This window comes from Rhodnius prolixus, unplaced genomic scaffold, assembly GCF_049639745.1.
Source record: "Rhodnius prolixus isolate KJV_2025 unplaced genomic scaffold, Rpr scaffold_12, whole genome shotgun sequence".
Lineage (NCBI taxonomy): Eukaryota > Metazoa > Arthropoda > Insecta > Hemiptera > Reduviidae > Rhodnius > Rhodnius prolixus.
The window spans coordinates 1,039,017-1,056,737 of record NW_027411635.1 but is presented as its reverse complement, the minus strand read 5'-3'; the positions used below and the strand labels follow the sequence as shown (position 1 = coordinate 1,056,737).

General features: G+C 33.6%; 1 protein-coding gene across 6 annotated transcripts in view; it reads right to left on the bottom strand.

The window, feature by feature from the left end:
• mei-41 (ATR serine/threonine kinase meiotic 41) overlaps positions 1–17,721 on the bottom strand; it is a 105,405-nt gene that overhangs the window by 41,186 nt on the left and 46,498 nt on the right. For 5 of the 6 annotated variants that reach the window (XR_012463091.1, XR_012463092.1, XR_012463090.1 and 2 more), the window contains exons 19-28: positions 16,723–16,894; positions 13,679–13,802; positions 13,220–13,344; positions 8,912–9,072; positions 7,434–7,594; positions 6,114–6,413; positions 4,844–4,980; positions 3,015–3,131; positions 2,580–2,716; positions 1,057–1,341 (exon numbers count right to left, since the gene is read on the bottom strand). Coding sequence is in view for 3 of the 6 variants with exons in the window: in XM_074143653.1 (XP_073999754.1) it covers positions 1,057–1,341; positions 2,580–2,716; positions 3,015–3,131; positions 4,844–4,980; positions 6,114–6,413; positions 7,434–7,594; positions 8,912–9,072; positions 13,220–13,344; positions 13,679–13,802; positions 16,723–16,894 (1,719 nt within the window). In the remaining 3 variants the exon portion in view is untranslated. The remainder of the gene's footprint in view (positions 1–1,056; positions 1,342–2,579; positions 2,717–3,014; positions 3,132–4,843; positions 4,981–6,113; positions 6,414–7,433; positions 7,595–8,911; positions 9,073–13,219; positions 13,345–13,678; positions 13,803–16,722; positions 16,895–17,721) is intronic. The other variant, XM_074143650.1, reaches the window with a different exon arrangement.

The following is a 17,721-nucleotide window of genomic DNA, read 5'->3' as shown; positions in this document are numbered from 1 at the left end:
GCCCGTCAACTCTAGTTTCAAAATGTGTGACTTGATATTAGATTCCTGCCCTCATATGTGGCAGACGCTTGCCCGAAAGGAAGGGGTTTGCAGATGATCCCCATTCTCAAATACACAGTTTTAAAGAGTATAAAAAGTTATGAAAGAAACCGGAAACCGCAATTAGATATCTTCAAAATTAAAGGTGCTAGGCCATTTCAAAATCTGATATTTATTAATCATATTTCAATTTTTTAACAAATAGAAAGAAGAGCACGCGACAGGTCATTTTTATGTATTTTTTCACCCCCTTTCTACTGAAAATATTGCCAAGGCTGAAAAGCTAGTAGTTTTCTTAATATTGGGAAATAAGTAGTTTTCCGAGTGATTTTCTAAGCAATAATCAAATGTTAAGAGCTGTAGATGTTCACAAGCATAGACAAAAGGGCTAAAAAATAATTTTACTTCTGTTACGAACAAGAAGCTTTAATACTTTTTTGGTAATTTTGGGATAGTTGCGTTTAATTACCAAACAAAATTAAATCTCCAGTCACATATTTAAATGTTCAATATCTTAGATTCAGTCACATATTTAATTGTTCAATATCTTAGATTCAGTCACATATTTAAATGTTGAATATCTTAGATTTAAAGGTTCAAACTTATTCCTTAATTTATCAAATAATGCACTTTACGTAATATGTGCAGCAAGTACTGTCTTCAAAGGCTCTGCAGACCTCAGATATTCTTCTCCTCATCTAATCTCGTGCAGGGACTCCCGATTTGAAACCGGTAGATTTTTTCTTACGGAGAGTATTTTAAAAAAAAATAAGGTTTATGCGCGTCCATGACATCATTTAATGTCTGATCCTGATTCCCTTAACAAGAAAGTAAACCGATACCTGAAACTCCAAGCAATCCGTTTCCTTTTAATAATTTTTGCACTTAAGATTGGAAGCACGTATCAGCTTCCTCTGCAGTGTACAATGCGAGTTTCCGGTGGTCAGTGTATGAGCAGCTATGTTGCATAACTTAACCGCAGGAATGCTAGGATCCCTGAATAGTTAGACTACTTACTTCACAATAATGTCGTATCCCTGGCAAAATGTTCCGACGGCGGTGTTCTTAATGTGAGTAAGATGATTAATCAGACAGATGTAAACTTTGTTAAGTTTCAGGCGAGCATTTTCATACTGTCCGCGCCGAATAAGGTTCATTACGGTTACATTATCGATGGTCCAGGACCAGCCGTCCTTCATTTCTGGCCGCAAGTTGCCCAAAAGCTCACTGGCCTCCTCAAACTGTCCGGTTGCCCAAAGTGAGTCAAGGTACTCACTGTAAAACGTGTGGTCTAAGTAGATCCTGAAAATCATTAACATCAAAAGGAGACACGACTTTCTCTGATTGGAATTATTAAAATTATAATTGGAAGAAACTAAACTTAAAAATGTGCAACACATAAATACAGGGAATGTAATAACAAAAATCTTGGCTAATCTGCCCGCTCAGGCCAAAAAAAAAAAAAAAAATCTGATTAAGATAAGGTTCTACATTGGGTCAGGTACAATCTCTGTCTATTTAACTCCCAGGAATTTTTACGGCAATCAGTTTCCCGCAGAACCCTCAAGCTGTAAATATGCTGTATTCTCCCAACACTTTAAACGTACTTTAATCAGCGCATTCAAATAGTGTCCGTACATTCGTAGGGAAGGCGCGAAAAAATTAGGCAAAACTTTATAGAAATTTGTTTTTTTAAATTTAACACTTACTTCTGCACCAATAAATTGCTACATGAGCGGAAGAACAGCTATATTTTTCGTCAAACAACAGAGTGAAGACGGAGTAACTTTCTTCAACATGTCCAAATTTGGGAGCTCCTTAAGAATGAAAATCCAGAGCTAAGAAAGAGAGGCTACGATTTATAATTAATGGATAAATATTCTTCTCACGTTTAATTAGGAATGCTTTAGACTTTCAAATCTTCGAGAACCCCCTTCACAAAAAATAACAATTGAATTGGGAAAAAGCGAAATTTCCTCAAAATGTTATACATCAACTGAAAATTTCATTGCGAAATCCGAAAAAAATATAGAACTTAACTGTAAAGAAATGCCTAAACTGTAAAAAAACGTTTAGGCAATTCCATCGGACAAATGTTTCCATGCAATAAATTCTAATTTTTAATTTTTATTGATTTGTCATATTAGAACTATTTAGAGGTGGCCTAATTTTCATTATAAAAGAACTGCTTTTAAAACAATCGCCCAAACTGAATGTGGCACCCATAGTTACAACTTATCGTGATCTGTGTGTTAAATTAAACTACAGTGTCTGGAAAAGGGCATTATTCTTTCTTAACTGAAAAGCTAATTGTCAGCTATATTCGCCTTTCACACTGTTACTAATAGACAACACTAAACATCACTGGACAGTCAGCTATAACAGACTCCTAGGAAGAGAAAATCTAGGAAAGCAATTGAATTCGGCACTTTTGAACGAACTATTCACTATTACAGTCTTCTAATTCACTTAATCTCTTCCATGTAAACCAAATTATTAAAATTTGCAGGAAGAATAACGCAAAACTTTCTTTGACTTACTTCTCATTCAGAAATGATTTGGACAGCTGAAGCGCCACATAAGGCTGATTAATATTGAGATAGCACTGGACCAATCCTCGGAAATAGGCCGTGCTCGAGTATTTCTGCGCCATTCTCTCGTACGCTCCTACCACGTCCTTCAATTAACAGTTTGGCCAAATTAAAGATTATATTCTTGGATGGCTAATAGGATTAATTCTCTGCCCACAATGTTAGGTTCAAGGTTCAGTTCAAGGGCTTCATAGTTATCGTCAAACTGTTCAAGTATAATTCTCTCCTCAGGGATCGTTTCTCATCGTTAGTAATTTAAAAACACAATGAGAGTTATAAAAATAAAAATAACTGTATGTGTCATTGGAAGAAATGATTGTTAATTCACCTTGTAGGCAGAGAGTTAGTTAAGAAAGTTGCAATATATCAGTCTGTTTTGCTTACCTCTAAATGTCCAGATACCACATCATTTAACATAGTCGCTTCGGTTGATAGCGTTCCTCTTAATATCTTAGTAATTCCAAACAGTGAATCTAAGTCATTTAACTGTGTAAATATACTCTGAAAAATAACATACAATTCATTTGCAAAATTCATTTTTGTTTAAATCCATCCAAATTCGTAGGGTTTCACAAACAACATATTACATCCATCTTGAGACTGAACAGTGTGTCAATACATAATATGTCACAGTTCAGTTCAAAGGAAATACAGCTGCTGGAACTATCCGTGCTCTTTGTGAAATCGAAGAGGAAGATATCTATGAAGACTCATGATTAGTCTCTGCCCAGCGTTGGTGTACTAGCTTTATAACTGATACAACTCTAGATAAAGACAAGTTTAGGTGGCCATCATGTTAAATTTATAAGGTTTTACAAGGAGTTGTTCGACCAATAAAGTCACCAATACCAGAGCACTTCCTGAGAACACTAAGGACTCCGTAAGGTGTTCAACTCAATACTGACTTACGGAAAAGTTAAAAAGAAATGTAATATAAAGCGGCATGAAGTTATAATTATATTAAATCATTTATAATTTACAACGACTGATAAAAATAGTATAATGTTTTTTTTTCAAGAACTGTAAACTCATTGTTTTGTTCTAAATAATAATAATAATAAACTTTGGGCTAGGGCAGGAATTTCTTTTACCGAAAAAAGTGACTTGGTTGTGTTCGCGATTGGAAGTTTGACAGCTCAGCAGTACATCAATGAATCCACGAATCCAAGTCCGCGGAAGAGCACTTACTGGTGTAGATCTATTCCTTTTCATGCATGTTGGAACCCGCCCTCATACTGCAAATGTGGTGGTGAGTTCATAAATGGCAATAACATTCAGTCTCGGCTGGCCAGCTTGTAGCCTGGATTGGAATACGACTGAACATTTATGGGACGAGCTGGGGCAAAACATTCGCAATCGTCCTGACCCGCCACGGACATTACATAGCTGGAACAAGTCCTAAAAGAAGAATGGGAAAGAATTCCACAACAAAACATCTGGCGCCTAATAATGAGCATGCCAAGACGTATGCATGCTGTTATTCAAGCTCACGGTAGCAATACGAGGTACTGAGCACGCAATCAAAAAGAATTTCAAATTTTTCTGAATAAACTTTTTTTAAATTTTTGCACAATTTTAATAAATTTTGTCTTGTGTAAAAATGTATCTCATAAATTGGCATAACTTCTATTCTCTATCACTCTTCTCTCTGCACTAATAACAAAGTGTTGTCAGTCTTATTCTTCTAAACAGATCGTACTGTGGGCTTCTTCCAGTTGCCCTTTAATTTTTTATATATATATATCAAATATATATAAAATATATATATATCATATATATCATATCACATATATATATCATATATATATCATATATATATATATATATATATATATATATATATATATATATATGTATATATCAAACCGTTGAACGATTTAAGACTTTCCTTTGCCTAGCAAGAATAAATATGGTCTGTTTGCTTCCCACTTTTCGGTCAATGAGCCTCAGATACACCTAGCAACTCGAATTGTAACTATTAAAATTTGTATAAAACATGTTTGTATAGGGGTCCCTCGGCATAATAGTCTGGAAACCGCTGTTTTAGAGGAAAAATAGCAGTATTCTCCTAAAAAAAAAAAACTATTTATTAACCGGAACATATTCGAAATAAAAACTGAAAGGCATTTTTAAAAGATAAAAATAATATTGGACGGTGAAAAAATACTAAACCAAACTACTAAACATTTCAGAACTCTATAGCATGGCCTTACCTTTAATGGAAGTAAATTGTGATCCTCCTTCTGTTCGGCTGCCAGATCCCTTTCCAGATAGAACAGAGACCTGTAGTAATATTTCTGGGTGTATGCCTTCCAAGAAAGCGCCGACAATGGAAACCAAGAGAGAAACACTGGTAGCAAACAAAAAGCATCAATAGTAATGGAACCTTATTAATTCCAAATAAGTTACTTTTTTAATTGTTTCAAACCACACACTATTATGTTTTTCCGCCACATTTCTTTTTCTGAATAAATATATATGTATATGGATTTTTTTCCTTTACAAACAAACCAATTCTCTTCTATTTTTTTTTTATTTGTTCTATTTTTAATTCTAATTTTCTCTTAATTCCATTATTGGATTCGATTAATAAATGTATTAATTTACATTCTTCGATGACACAATTTCCAATTCGGTTAAATAAAGTAAGAGTAAAGAGGAAAAAATCTATATTTTTTATTTAAATCGATCAGTTTTTAGTTTATTAGCAGTTTAAACTATTTATTACTGCTGACCTTGAATGGTTGAAGGGACTAGTTGTATTCTAAACTTCTATCCCACCTTGACAAGTCCATAATTCACTTATTTGATGGCTTGACCATTGACTATTTACCATTGAAAAAATCTTTTCACCTTAAGTTTTCCAAAACTGTTCAGTGGATTGCTTTGAAAAATGCATCAAAACAATCATAAAATAAAGTTCTTAAGAGACACACAAGTTTATTTTAATGCACCTACAGTAACTATACTTCTTCAAAATCAACAAAGAGATGTTTACCCACCAACAGCTCAATCACGACTCCTCAGCCATTAAGAAACGTCAAAAAAGCAACTGTATTTCCATTTTTTAATTTATTTACTATTTCTTCCAAATTTCCCGCAATGATTTCTCTCCCAATAGCTTTTTAACAATTTTTTCATGAATACTCACAGAAAATATTAATAACCTATAAATATCCATTGTACTTTTTGAAAGTTCATAAAAAACTAGTATGATTTGAGTAATTTTGGTGCATTTAAAATTTTATTCAAAACGAATATTTCCGGTGAAGTCTCATCGTAAACATTCCTTTCCTAATAAGAAAAAGTATAAAAAAGAGAATTACTTTCTGAAGAGAGATTTACTTCTAAGCACATAAGCCCTCAGCCACATTATTAATTATTAAGTAAGAATAATTATGTATTACAATAACCCTGATTTGGATTTAGGTATCCTGATAGCAGAAAATTAATTTAATTAATCAAACAAACAAAAGAATTTACCTTTCAAAGCTGATATAAGCTTTTCATAGCTTTCATTCGCATCCTTTTTCAGTGCAAGTTGGTAATGTTGAGTGTCGATCAACGCTGAAAATAGGAAGTCTAAAAGGTCATACACAATCTGTATGCATTTCTCCCGTCCAGAAACTGAGTCCCCGTTTACAGAGAATATTGATTTCTTCCTTACAATAATATGGGATGGTGGAATTGCACAGTGCAAATCTGGTTCCAGTCTGAGTATGTCTTTGAATCCTTCCTCCAGTAGATCGTAACATTTGTCTGGACATTGTTTCCAGGCTTCCACTGAAATTAGAAAAAGCTATGCTGTGAACTGTCACACGAAGTCTCTTAATTTCTCTTATATTCTCAAACTATTTGATTCAAATTGACAAATTTAATTCTTAAACTGCATTTTACTAAACGTGTTTTTAACCAATTACACAATGAGGGCTATCAAGAATTAAAGTTTGCCCATAATAAATGAAAGTAATTTTCCACCATAGGCAACGGATTAGCAATGTGGCACAGTATTGGATTCCTACGCGGAGATCCCAGCTGATCGCCCTTAGATTTTCTCTTCCTAGGAGATTCGTACAGTTCACTTTCCAATGATGGAGAGTGATGTCTGTAACAAACTAAAACTTTCCCAAGGCCAGAAGTGCACTGAAAAAAGCGCTAATAATCTCAGATGTTGATGCGCCTTATATTAAAAAATAAATAAATAAATAAATAAATAAAAAATTACACCACGGAATGGAGCGCTACCATTTATTTAAATTCTTCAATCACAAAACCCAGTAGATATATTTTTTTGCGAGAATATGTTTATTATAAAAGTGACATTGAATAGCTTCATTTATAATTCTTGTTTCAGACCAAATTTGTTTAGGCATTTCTTGGTACAGTGATAAACCTTTAATACGATTCTCTATTATTAGTTAGTTTTGTTTTCTTGGGCTTCGTTCAGAAGCAAAGTTTAATGAAAACTATCGCACCAGTTTTCGAAGATTTTTTTGCACAAAATAAACAAAGAAGCTGAAATATGTTAGGGGAATCGCCCTTCTTGTTAACCAATGTTTTTCATACTTCCTATTCCTTTTTTTCTTTAAAACTTTGGACATTATGTACTTAACATTACCATACATTTTTCTGACGTAGCACATTTAGAGGAATACTAATACTTATATGGCTGAGAATCCCCTAAAAATATGTTTTTCTTGATATAATGTTTCAAACAATTTCGCTAGGTGCTTAAATGTAAATAGTATGTTATGTTATATCAAGTTTAGTAAAAATATAGATGCCATTTTTAACGGTACTCACAAACAATGTATGGTAGAATGGCTTCACAGAAATGAAGATCCATGTTCATGGAGGATAGACAGATGGTGAACACGTCTTTCGCAAAACCATTCGGCAAGATGGACACCAGCACATAAGCCCAGCTGTAGGCAAAGCGTAACGGCGACTGGAAACTTAGAGGCCTGCAGATTTTACAAGGCATCATTAGTTTCAATTTTTACTTTCACTTACTGCTCTTAAGAAAGTATTCACTTAGTTATGCTTCCATTACTAGTGAGCAACAAAAATCTGTGGATTTTCTCCTGACCATTTAAAACTGATTTGTTTTTTTCTTCTACTACGCTTATTACCAGAAATATTGACAACTAGAACCCATTAGTAATCTACGCCCTTGTCAAACTATCAGCTTGCTCTCTTTACAAGCAAGAACCTTCAAAAAATCCGTTTTGACTTCACGAAATTTTTATAAATTTTGACACGCGAAAAATCTAGGGTCTAGGAAAGCGTCTTACGGTAAATAAATAGAGCCAGGTCTAAGGTGTTGTAAGTCAGGACTGGGATAAACTCAAAACATTGAGCCCGTTGGAAGTAAAGTGGGCAGCCTTAAGTTGAAATCTTGAATGGTTTATCTTTTATGATTAGCTGTGGTGAGATATTTGTTTTTCAATGGACTGTATGTTACTAATTGAATACAGTAGAATTTGGAGTAACCATACGTCTTTCATTACAACTACTCAAAATGAATGATGCTCTCGTTCCATTTCTGGTTCCATTACGCACAGCATCACTCCTTGCTTTCTTCTTTAATGGATTGACTCATCTAATCCATTGAATTTATTTGTAACAATTGTCAAAACAAAATAAAAAAAATTAATAAACTCAACTAATAAGTTATTGCTTGAAACTTTTTTTTTTACTTCAAGTCTTTAAGACTGTTTGCAGTAGATAAACATATAGAAAAATACTGTAGTTTTATTACAAAATCACTACAGGGGTTCTGTATTTCCACAGACTTTTTTAAAACAGAAGAAAATAAAAGAATAAAACATATTTATAAAAACAAAAGCAAAAACTGCTAGGAAACAAACTACAAAATAAAATAAAGGAACTTTTTCAGATTTACCAACAAAATTGTATTTAGTACACCAATTTAATAATATACACTAAGTATATATAATGATTATCCCATGTATTTTTTTTTAGTCTGTATACAGTATTGTATAGTACAGATCTTGTTAAAAGCTGATAAAGCCATACACTGAACGTAAAAGTCATAAGTAGCTAGTCATAAGAAACTTTTGGTAAACCCAGGTGATAAACAGGACGAGGCTTGAAGCTTGATGGGAAAAATACTAAGACATTTTTGTTACTTCTTAGTTATTGCATATAAATTTTGCCATATTAAATAAGTAAAGTCGCTAAATTCTCATACACATAAGTGTCTTCCACTGTGATAGAACTAGCCGAGTTCAATATTCAAATAAAATGTATATACTCACGAATTAAGCATCTCTCTAGAAACTGTGGTTTCAGTAACGGCTCTAAAATTGTGACGTGTACTGATTAGAGGCTCCAAAATATATTGGTCACCAAACGAGAATCTACTGAAGAAGCTCCTCTTGTGATTTTTATCTCCCTTTAAATATAACTTAAGGAGCTCCTACAAAATAAATAAATAAATAAATAAATCTAAAATCTTAAGGGTTTATACAAAATTAACTGTATATGTAATTTTTGCCCACGTAAGACGAATTCAAGACTGAAATTTCGTTTTTAACTACGTAATTCAAATTACAACAGTAAAAGACCAACTCTAATTTTCTTTCTTTCTTTCTTTTTAATATATGAGTGAATGTGATAATTATTCAGAATAAAGATAAACCGCAAAAATAATTTTGAATAGAGTTAAAATAAAATGCCTTTTTTATACTAACAATGATGATGAGATACATCTTTTATTATTCTAACAGAAAAATATTTATGGGTGATAAAAGGCCAGCACAAGGGTCTGTGACATCTAGTACATTCTAAAAAATGTGATACTAGAAGTATGAATGAAATGTTGGGTACTTGCTGATTTGTGTACCTTTTTGGCGTTTAATCAACCCTTATACTTAACTTTTTAAACTGTAAGTTTTGTTAAGGTATGTATGCTTGTAAGAAGGCACCACGATAGCCGAGAGATTAGAGACAACACCCGCAAAGCTAAGATGTATTGTGGTACTGGATTCAATTCCCAGAACACAAAAAATATGTTTGTCAGTCGCCTCCCGTCCTGGATATTTAATTTGTAGTTAGATGAGAAACTCAGCTGAATAAACTTTTATTATACTGAAATGCCTCTTTTAGAACCTCTCTAAAATGACTTCTCAAAAAAAAATACTTCAAATAAAAATTATCTAAATGAATTAATGAATAGGGTGAAGGGACCAGTAATTGACTGGGCACCAGTAATTGACATACCAGATATAAACTGGTATTATAAGGGATATGTGCCGTTTTTAGTGGTGATTCTTTCAATTTCGTTATTGAGAAGCCTTTAGGCAGCAGTTCCAGAAAAATATTAATTATTGGAAGGTTCCTTGGTATCAGTGGAAGGTTATTTGTGTTAAAAGTTCAAAATCAAGGAAAAAACAAGCCGTTGCTAAGGAGGATTGATAAGAAAATAATTTTTCTTTTTTCTTATTTTTCGTTTATTTGTTCATATATTCGTGTGGTTATCAATGTTCTGTTATAATTAGTATTACTTGTAGCTTTCATTTATGTAGTTTTTTTTTTAATTATAAGAAGCATTGAGGATTAAAATGGGGCTGTCAATCACTGGTCCTTGAAACATGTATGTCAATTACTAGTCCTACAGCTTTTTTGTTTGAGACCAGTGATTGACTTCCAGGGAAAATGATAAGATAGGTTGATAAATTTTATTATAATTAAAAATTCAATACATTGTAAAATAAAATCATTGATAAAAATCGGCAACATAAAATAAATAGTAAAACTTCCAACAAAATATGTTTAAATTAATGAATTAACAAATTTACGCCTTATTTCAAGAGGGCATGCAGAATGATTATCCTGTTGAGATCAGCAATGTATGAACAACAAACTGGAATAGTCGAGATCGCCGAACAGTTTCACGAGGCCAACGTGACTGATAAAAACGACGCCCACTTATCGGAGTTTGAAAATCTCTCATTCTCCCTCAGTTTTGGGTCCTTGCCACATGCCAAAGAAGAAAGGGTGGAAATGGCTGAACCATAGAATTCCATCAAATAAAACGGCCAGGGGAAAAATGAAGCTCCTTCAAGAGAAGTACCAGGTGCGAAATTAAACATAAGTGGAGAAGTTGGTGACTTAGTGATGTTACACATTTCTTACTTTTTAATCTAGTTTTTTTTTCATTGATGTTTCATTTATTTATTACTGTTGTAAGTGCGAATGCTTACATCCTGAGGCGGGACGCAATGAACGTGCACAGTGTATATGAGTATATATACAGTGTATATATACATGAGCCCAAGAGGTAACTCAGTAATAATAAACAACCAAATACTGTTTAGATGCAGAAAATAAGAATGAATTACATTCAGATAGTTTGGTTTCGAAGCAAATGACACTGGCAGCACAGATTGTGGAAAATATTAGCGAAGCGCTCCAAAAGAAGGGAAGCGTAGGAGAAATTTTGTTCACTAGAAAGCACCAACAACTCGAACCCAAGGACGCGTAGATGCCATCAGTAGCAACGTTATAGGCGGAATGGATAAAACAAGGATGTGACCACATAGTCTAATCGGAAGTAGAGAGTTTGGTAAAGTGAGAACCAAAAAAAAAATTCCCAAAAAGAGGTTTAGGTAACAAAATATTTAGCGGAAACTTGAAAGGATAAGAGAGCGGAAGAGTTGAGAGAAAGAAATAAAAGCGAGCCGACAGACATTGTGTACGATCTAACAAGTATGTTAGCTAATATCTCCTTGGTACTATTGAAAGTAAGGGCTGTTATTCAAATTACCTGTCTTGGCTTGGGGACTTAATTAAAACTGTCCAGTAGGACAGTTGTGTAAGGGTTGGTCGTCAAAAACTGTATAAAATAGCGTAATGTTGAAAAATATTAGATTATTTAGGTTTGCCTATTTAAAAACTGATTGTAATTAATTATGAATAAGACCGATTTTTGTTATAAATCCAATTGAAAAAGTGATTTAGGTGATTTAAGTGATTTATTTAGATTTAAAAGTGATTTTGAATGCATATCTTATGTCGTTTCATGAATATATTTGTATGTCAATTACTGGTCCCACCCCATGTCAAACACTGGTTCCACCGAAAATTCGGTATGTCAATTACTGGGTCATTGACATACTTCCAAAAAAAATCATTTCTGGTTGACATAAAGATCGAATTTACTGCTTTTAAAATATTAATAAAATAAAATACATCCTACTGGAGCGGTACAATTTTACAACCTACACCTGGAGCCAAAATAACGGAAGTTATTCTACCTTAAACTCGAATTTTTTCTTAAGCAGTCAATTACTGGTCCCTTCACCCTACACGAAAATAAATTTTTCCTGAAAAAATGTTTCAAATAAAAATTATAGAATTATGTTGGTAGAAAGTTTAAAGAAACTTGTTACAACTTTTTTGGTAAAATCCCCACTCCAAAAAAATGAAATATCAGATCATTAAAGTGACCCTTCAGATACCAATTAGCTTATTGTCAGACAGGATTGGGCATTATTCGAAGGATTGGAATTATGAACACATTTTTATCTGAAATTAAATAATTATACAAAATACATTTTGCTATTACTAATAAGCCCCACAAATTCAAAGTAAATTAATTGTCATTAATTTGACAAAAATGTGGATAAGGCTAAATGATAAAAATTTATTCGTAATCTGAATTTTTAAAATAACTCCTGATACGAATGCTCTTTCCTCTATTGCAGCGTTTCCCAACCTTTTTTGGCTCGCGTACCATCATGCAAAATTGTAACACTTCGTAAAAATGACTGTATTTTGTAAAATTTGTTATTCCGAGAGTGTTATTTTATAATTATTATCTTTATTTATATAGAGACACAATGTATCTGTTATAAAGGAGTTCAAGTTCATGTCACTTTATAAAATGTAAGACCAGACTTTAGGATTATTATATTTGTGCCCAAATCTTCTAAATTAATTTCTTTTAAGCATTCAACTACCTGTAAGTACCAATTAAATGTAACGTTGCTTGGATAGAGCTTACTCATTACAATTAGTCTCTTCAAGCAGATTTTTACGTAGATATCATTTAAGTTCTGTCACATATGATAACATAACTTAAAAGATATCTATTAAATATTTAATTCTATTAAATTTTCTTTATCTTTTATTGATAATGATGTAGCTTTTTCTAAATTTGCTTTATAGAAGGGGTTTGAAATCCCGTTATCATTTGTGTTTTCCGGTTTCGGAAAATACTTTATGAAAGATCATTTTAATCCTGTTAAATGTGCTACTATATTTTCTTGTATATCTTGAGACAACCTTATTACTGTACATATTAACAACTTTACTGAATAATATTATTAATTAAAATAATTTTTATGTACTATAGGAAAAAATGTTTCTTTGTTATTTTGATGCTTTAAATTTTTTATGTCCGCCATTATTGATTATTTTTCGCGTACCATCAATGACTGGTGTTACGCGTGCCTCAGGTTGGGAAATGCTGCTCTATTGGATCCCCTCACTAGCACTATCTCTCTCACTCTCACACACGCCCACACAGAGAGTGTGTGAGAGATATGCTTGTAAATATTTACCTGTATGGTGCTTGCTATTACATTCATAAAGTATGATTTCTTAGACTTGTGCAGTTCTTTCAGTAAATTGTTAATGCAAATATAGGCGAACTCATCAGTCTCTATCTTATAACTGTTGAATGAACCTAGAAAAAGTTAAACATAATTTTTGAACAGATACTTAACTCTGATAAGTAAATCTTGTGTCCCTAAAAAAAATTTATAAAAAAATTAAAATCTCTTTTACGCGCTCTTATGACTTTTTCTTACGACTGTTTTTATAATAAAACAATTGTACAAGTTTTTTAATTGATTACTTCTTTTTAATAAACTTAGATGTGGTTATATCTCCAGATATACAGAAAATGTCTGAAACAGAAAATAATTCTGCCCAAACTTATCACAGAAGATACATTTCTGAAAACTTGTCTTGATTTTTTTTTTTTATTCAAATTGTACAATTAATGCATTTACACTAACGTTTTTCCATGCAATGCTTAAAACGTGATGGATCGATAGCTCCTAGTTCGCCCAGACATCGAGCACAGGCCGTTTTTACAGCAGAGTTGTTCAGTTGTATATTTTCCATAAGACAGTCCAGTATCTGCAACCAATTTATACGTTATTTACATTAACAGTTATTACCCGAATATAGTTCGGGAAATATAGACAGTTTATTTTGTTTTGTTAATGTAAAGAATAGGGTGGAAGAACGGCCAGAAACCCCTTACTTCGGTGGGGGAAAATTAAATTTTGAAACAGGAACTGGTGGACGCGGCGACTGAGAGAGGGGATAGACGGCAGTGAGTGTTGAAGTATCTCTCTAGATAAAAGGACGTGCTACGTACGGTTGATACCGGATTTTTTTTATTAAAAAACTTCCTTGTAAGGAAAATAGGCGAAACCAGAACTACCCTACCAGTTCACCTACCTGGAAGAGATCCTCTTGGGGACGTAGGGTCAACGCTTACAGCATCGTGGACGACCGGAAGTGCTGCTATTTAGGCCTACGGAAGGTGGAAAACTGCGAAAACAGCACCTGTGAGACTATTTTTTTTTAATATTGGCCGATATTTAAATTGGTGACCTTGTTGTTTAGCAAACTGTATTTGTATTTTTTTGTATACATTTCAATTTAGTTATAAATAAATAGTGCGTTTTGTTTTTTTGATATTTACTTTTATTGTTCTTTTGTTTATTTTTATTTGTTATTTTTCTGTTTTGTTTATTTTTTAACTTGGTGGTTCGCTGTCAACACCACTTTATTTTGCATTATCTTTATCAGCGTGGCGCTCAACAATTGTCGGTTTTTTTAAAATTAATTTCTTTCCTTATTTCTTCTTTTCTCTTCGCGATTTTTGTCCTTTAAGCCGCCCACCCCCTTCTCCACTTAGCGATGTCGGGTTTTAATTATTGCAGCCAAATTTTGGGGTAATACAGTTACATGAGCATGAAATAGAAATTACCTCTAGGTTTAGTTGAAAAATTATACTTAATGAAAAGCTCACTCGTCTTTCTCCTACTACTTTAAAGTTTCCTAATTTTTAAGAAATTTCTGCAAACTAAGAATTGCACCATAATATTTTTGAATTAGCAATTCATAAACATTGCTCTAAAAATTTTGTTTAGATGGGTTGACTGTGCATAAAGTGATGTGGACTAATGAGAATAACAAACATACTTTTATCATAAAAACCATATCAACATTGTTCAGTTGTTAACAGCTTTCACTTAGCGGTTCTTTTATCTTTCTTGCCATCTCGCTACTCATCTTCCCGCGCTTTTATCTTCTTGTTTCCGTCCAACTTCTCTAGTCTCGCATCTATAACCTTCGTTGTTGTTCAGGTCAGCTCAGTTGTTTCCAGGCTACACGACAGCACATCTCGTTCGTCAGCTGGCAAGTAGAAGGTACAACAACCGCCGTCCTGTATACTTTAATATTCACCATCAGTGTTTTTCTTCAACTGCACTATGATTTGTCTTTTTTGTACAAAATGTATTTTGTGTAATGTAAATGTAAATGCGCGAAGGCGCTGACACCCAGATCTGCCCTTAGTTCGTAAGTCTCACCACCTCGCCAAGGTTGGACACAAGTCAAGTGGGCTCAAGGCCGGTAGCGCCTGGGTCGTAAAGAGGGCAAAAATAACAACATCTAGAAGACAAACCCTAATGCAGAGCAGAAAAACACTGATGATGAATTTTAAAGTATACAGGAAGGCGGTGTTGTTCCTTCTTCTTGCCAGTCGACGAACAGATGCACTGTCATGTAGCCTAGAAACAACTGAGCTGAACACAACTACGAAGGTTATAGATGCGAGAGTACAGAAGTTTGTGGGGACAAGAAAAGATAAAAGCGCGGGAAGATGCGTAGGGAAATGCGTGGCGGGAAGATTAAAGAACTGCCAAGAGAAAGCTGTGTGTCTGAACAAACATATTATGTAAAACCCAAGGCCAAGATTAGGGATTAAATCAGTATCACAATTAAACCCACATTTGCAGTGTCCTCTACAAAAATTTCCGGTTGCTATGTTATGATCTTTTGTTTATCTTTCTGATTTGGTGTGATGTCTTTTAAATAAAATCCGTCGTAATCTTTTTGGTTATTTCCACTCTAACATGTTTCTCTACATTTTGTAAGGGTAAGTAGGTACTCTCACATCGCTTGTTTTTTCCTTCATTTCCGAGAAGAGTTAGCAGGGTTCAGAATCTTAAATCTCCGAAAGCTTCACCGATTGCCTTGAAATTTTGACACAACGTTGCATTCGAATAAGGGCATGCTTATTATATAGATGCCACACCTGTGACAAGTAAAAACATGCTTTTTTTGAAAAACACCGATTGCATGCTAAACTAAATGTTCATAGATTTCAATGTGCAACAAATAGCCCTGAATCCGCCGGCTTCAACGTGAACTGCTTCGTTTTTCTTCACGCGACTGCGAAAACGCTGCTGTATTCTAAGTGCCTACGTATTACACAAGGAATGCGAGTAGAAAATCATTTAAACGACGCAAACGAGGAGAGCGAGTCGACGGACCACCTGGAATATTTATAGAAAACGATAGGCAGACTGTACACCGTGCATCCCAATCAAGATGAATGCTTCTTTCTTCGCACTCTATTGATGGATGTGCCCGGTCCAACGTCTTCCAGCAATTAAGAATTTTCACGGCGTAACACACGTTACTTTCCACAGAGCATGTCACGCTCTGAATTTATTGGAGAACGACCGACACTGGGATGTATGACGCGTGCAACGCGTAGCCGGGTACAACTATTAAATACAATTAACAAGCCAGAAAATAGTAAAGAAAACATTACTTCACAAAGTCATTCAGTTGTATGATTTTTAAGGTTGTACTTGCCTTACTTTATGGATTGCTAATGACCGCAAGTGGAAACTTTATTTAGAACAGTTGACGGTTTTTCTAATTAAGAATAAGTTAAACTTCCTTCGAAGAATTCTATTAACCACTTTAGGTGGTCTCAGGGATAAAAATAATTTTAAAAAAGCTATCTACTTACATCCTCGAAGAGTGGATCCAATGTTTCACTTTTTAGCGCTAGAGCGTGCAACCGCTCGCTATTGTCAGTCAGTTCCAGCTGCAGGAAATTCAAAGCACAGATTCTGGATTCTAGATAGTCGCAGTTTACATATTTTAAAGCTCGTTTGATTTTGAACGTTACACTTACATCGCTATAACAAACAAAAATACAAATCTGATTGAGAATCATTCACGTGACCAAGTGATTCTCTGCCGAAAACCCACACAAAAATAAACTTTGAAAAAAAGTTTTAAGTATAAGTGATAGACCTTCATTTACCATGGAGTATCAAAGAACTCGATGAATATACTTATGATCCGCCGAACCACCTAACATCCAGAAAATCCAGCTCTTCCAATATTAAGTCCACATTCGAAACCTCAATGCTCCTTTCTATGGTTCCAATGATACCCTCCAAAAAGCCTCATAAATTTTATTTCAGAATTAATCCCTTCTCGATGATTTATCTTTCATACTAATCCTAGCGTGACCAACAGTTTTTGCCTCGAATCCGAATGAAAACTTTTTTCCGGGGAAATATTAAAATTAAAAAATGTTAAATACAAAACGATTCCTTTAAGTAAACAAAATTTTATTATGGGATTTGTTTTTGAATAAATGAATGAACAAAGTAATTTAAAAAAAATTAATAAAGAAAAAAATAATGTGTCATGTTAAGGCGCTTTGCATTACCTATATTTTCTTAATACGATTTTCTTAACCTGGCTCAATACTCGTAATAACTAGTCTTAAGACAGCCTTCAAATGTAAATCATTCAATATTAAATATAATACAGGGAGGTGATTCTGGGCATGAAAGGAATTCATCAACCATAAGAATATAATTGATCAGAAACATCAAATCCAGTACCATTTTTTGCAAACGTGTAGTTTAATAATTAATTAATTTAAGAAATATATTCAAAAATATAAAATTTACATTATAAATAATAAAATAAAATAAAAAGAAGAAAATGG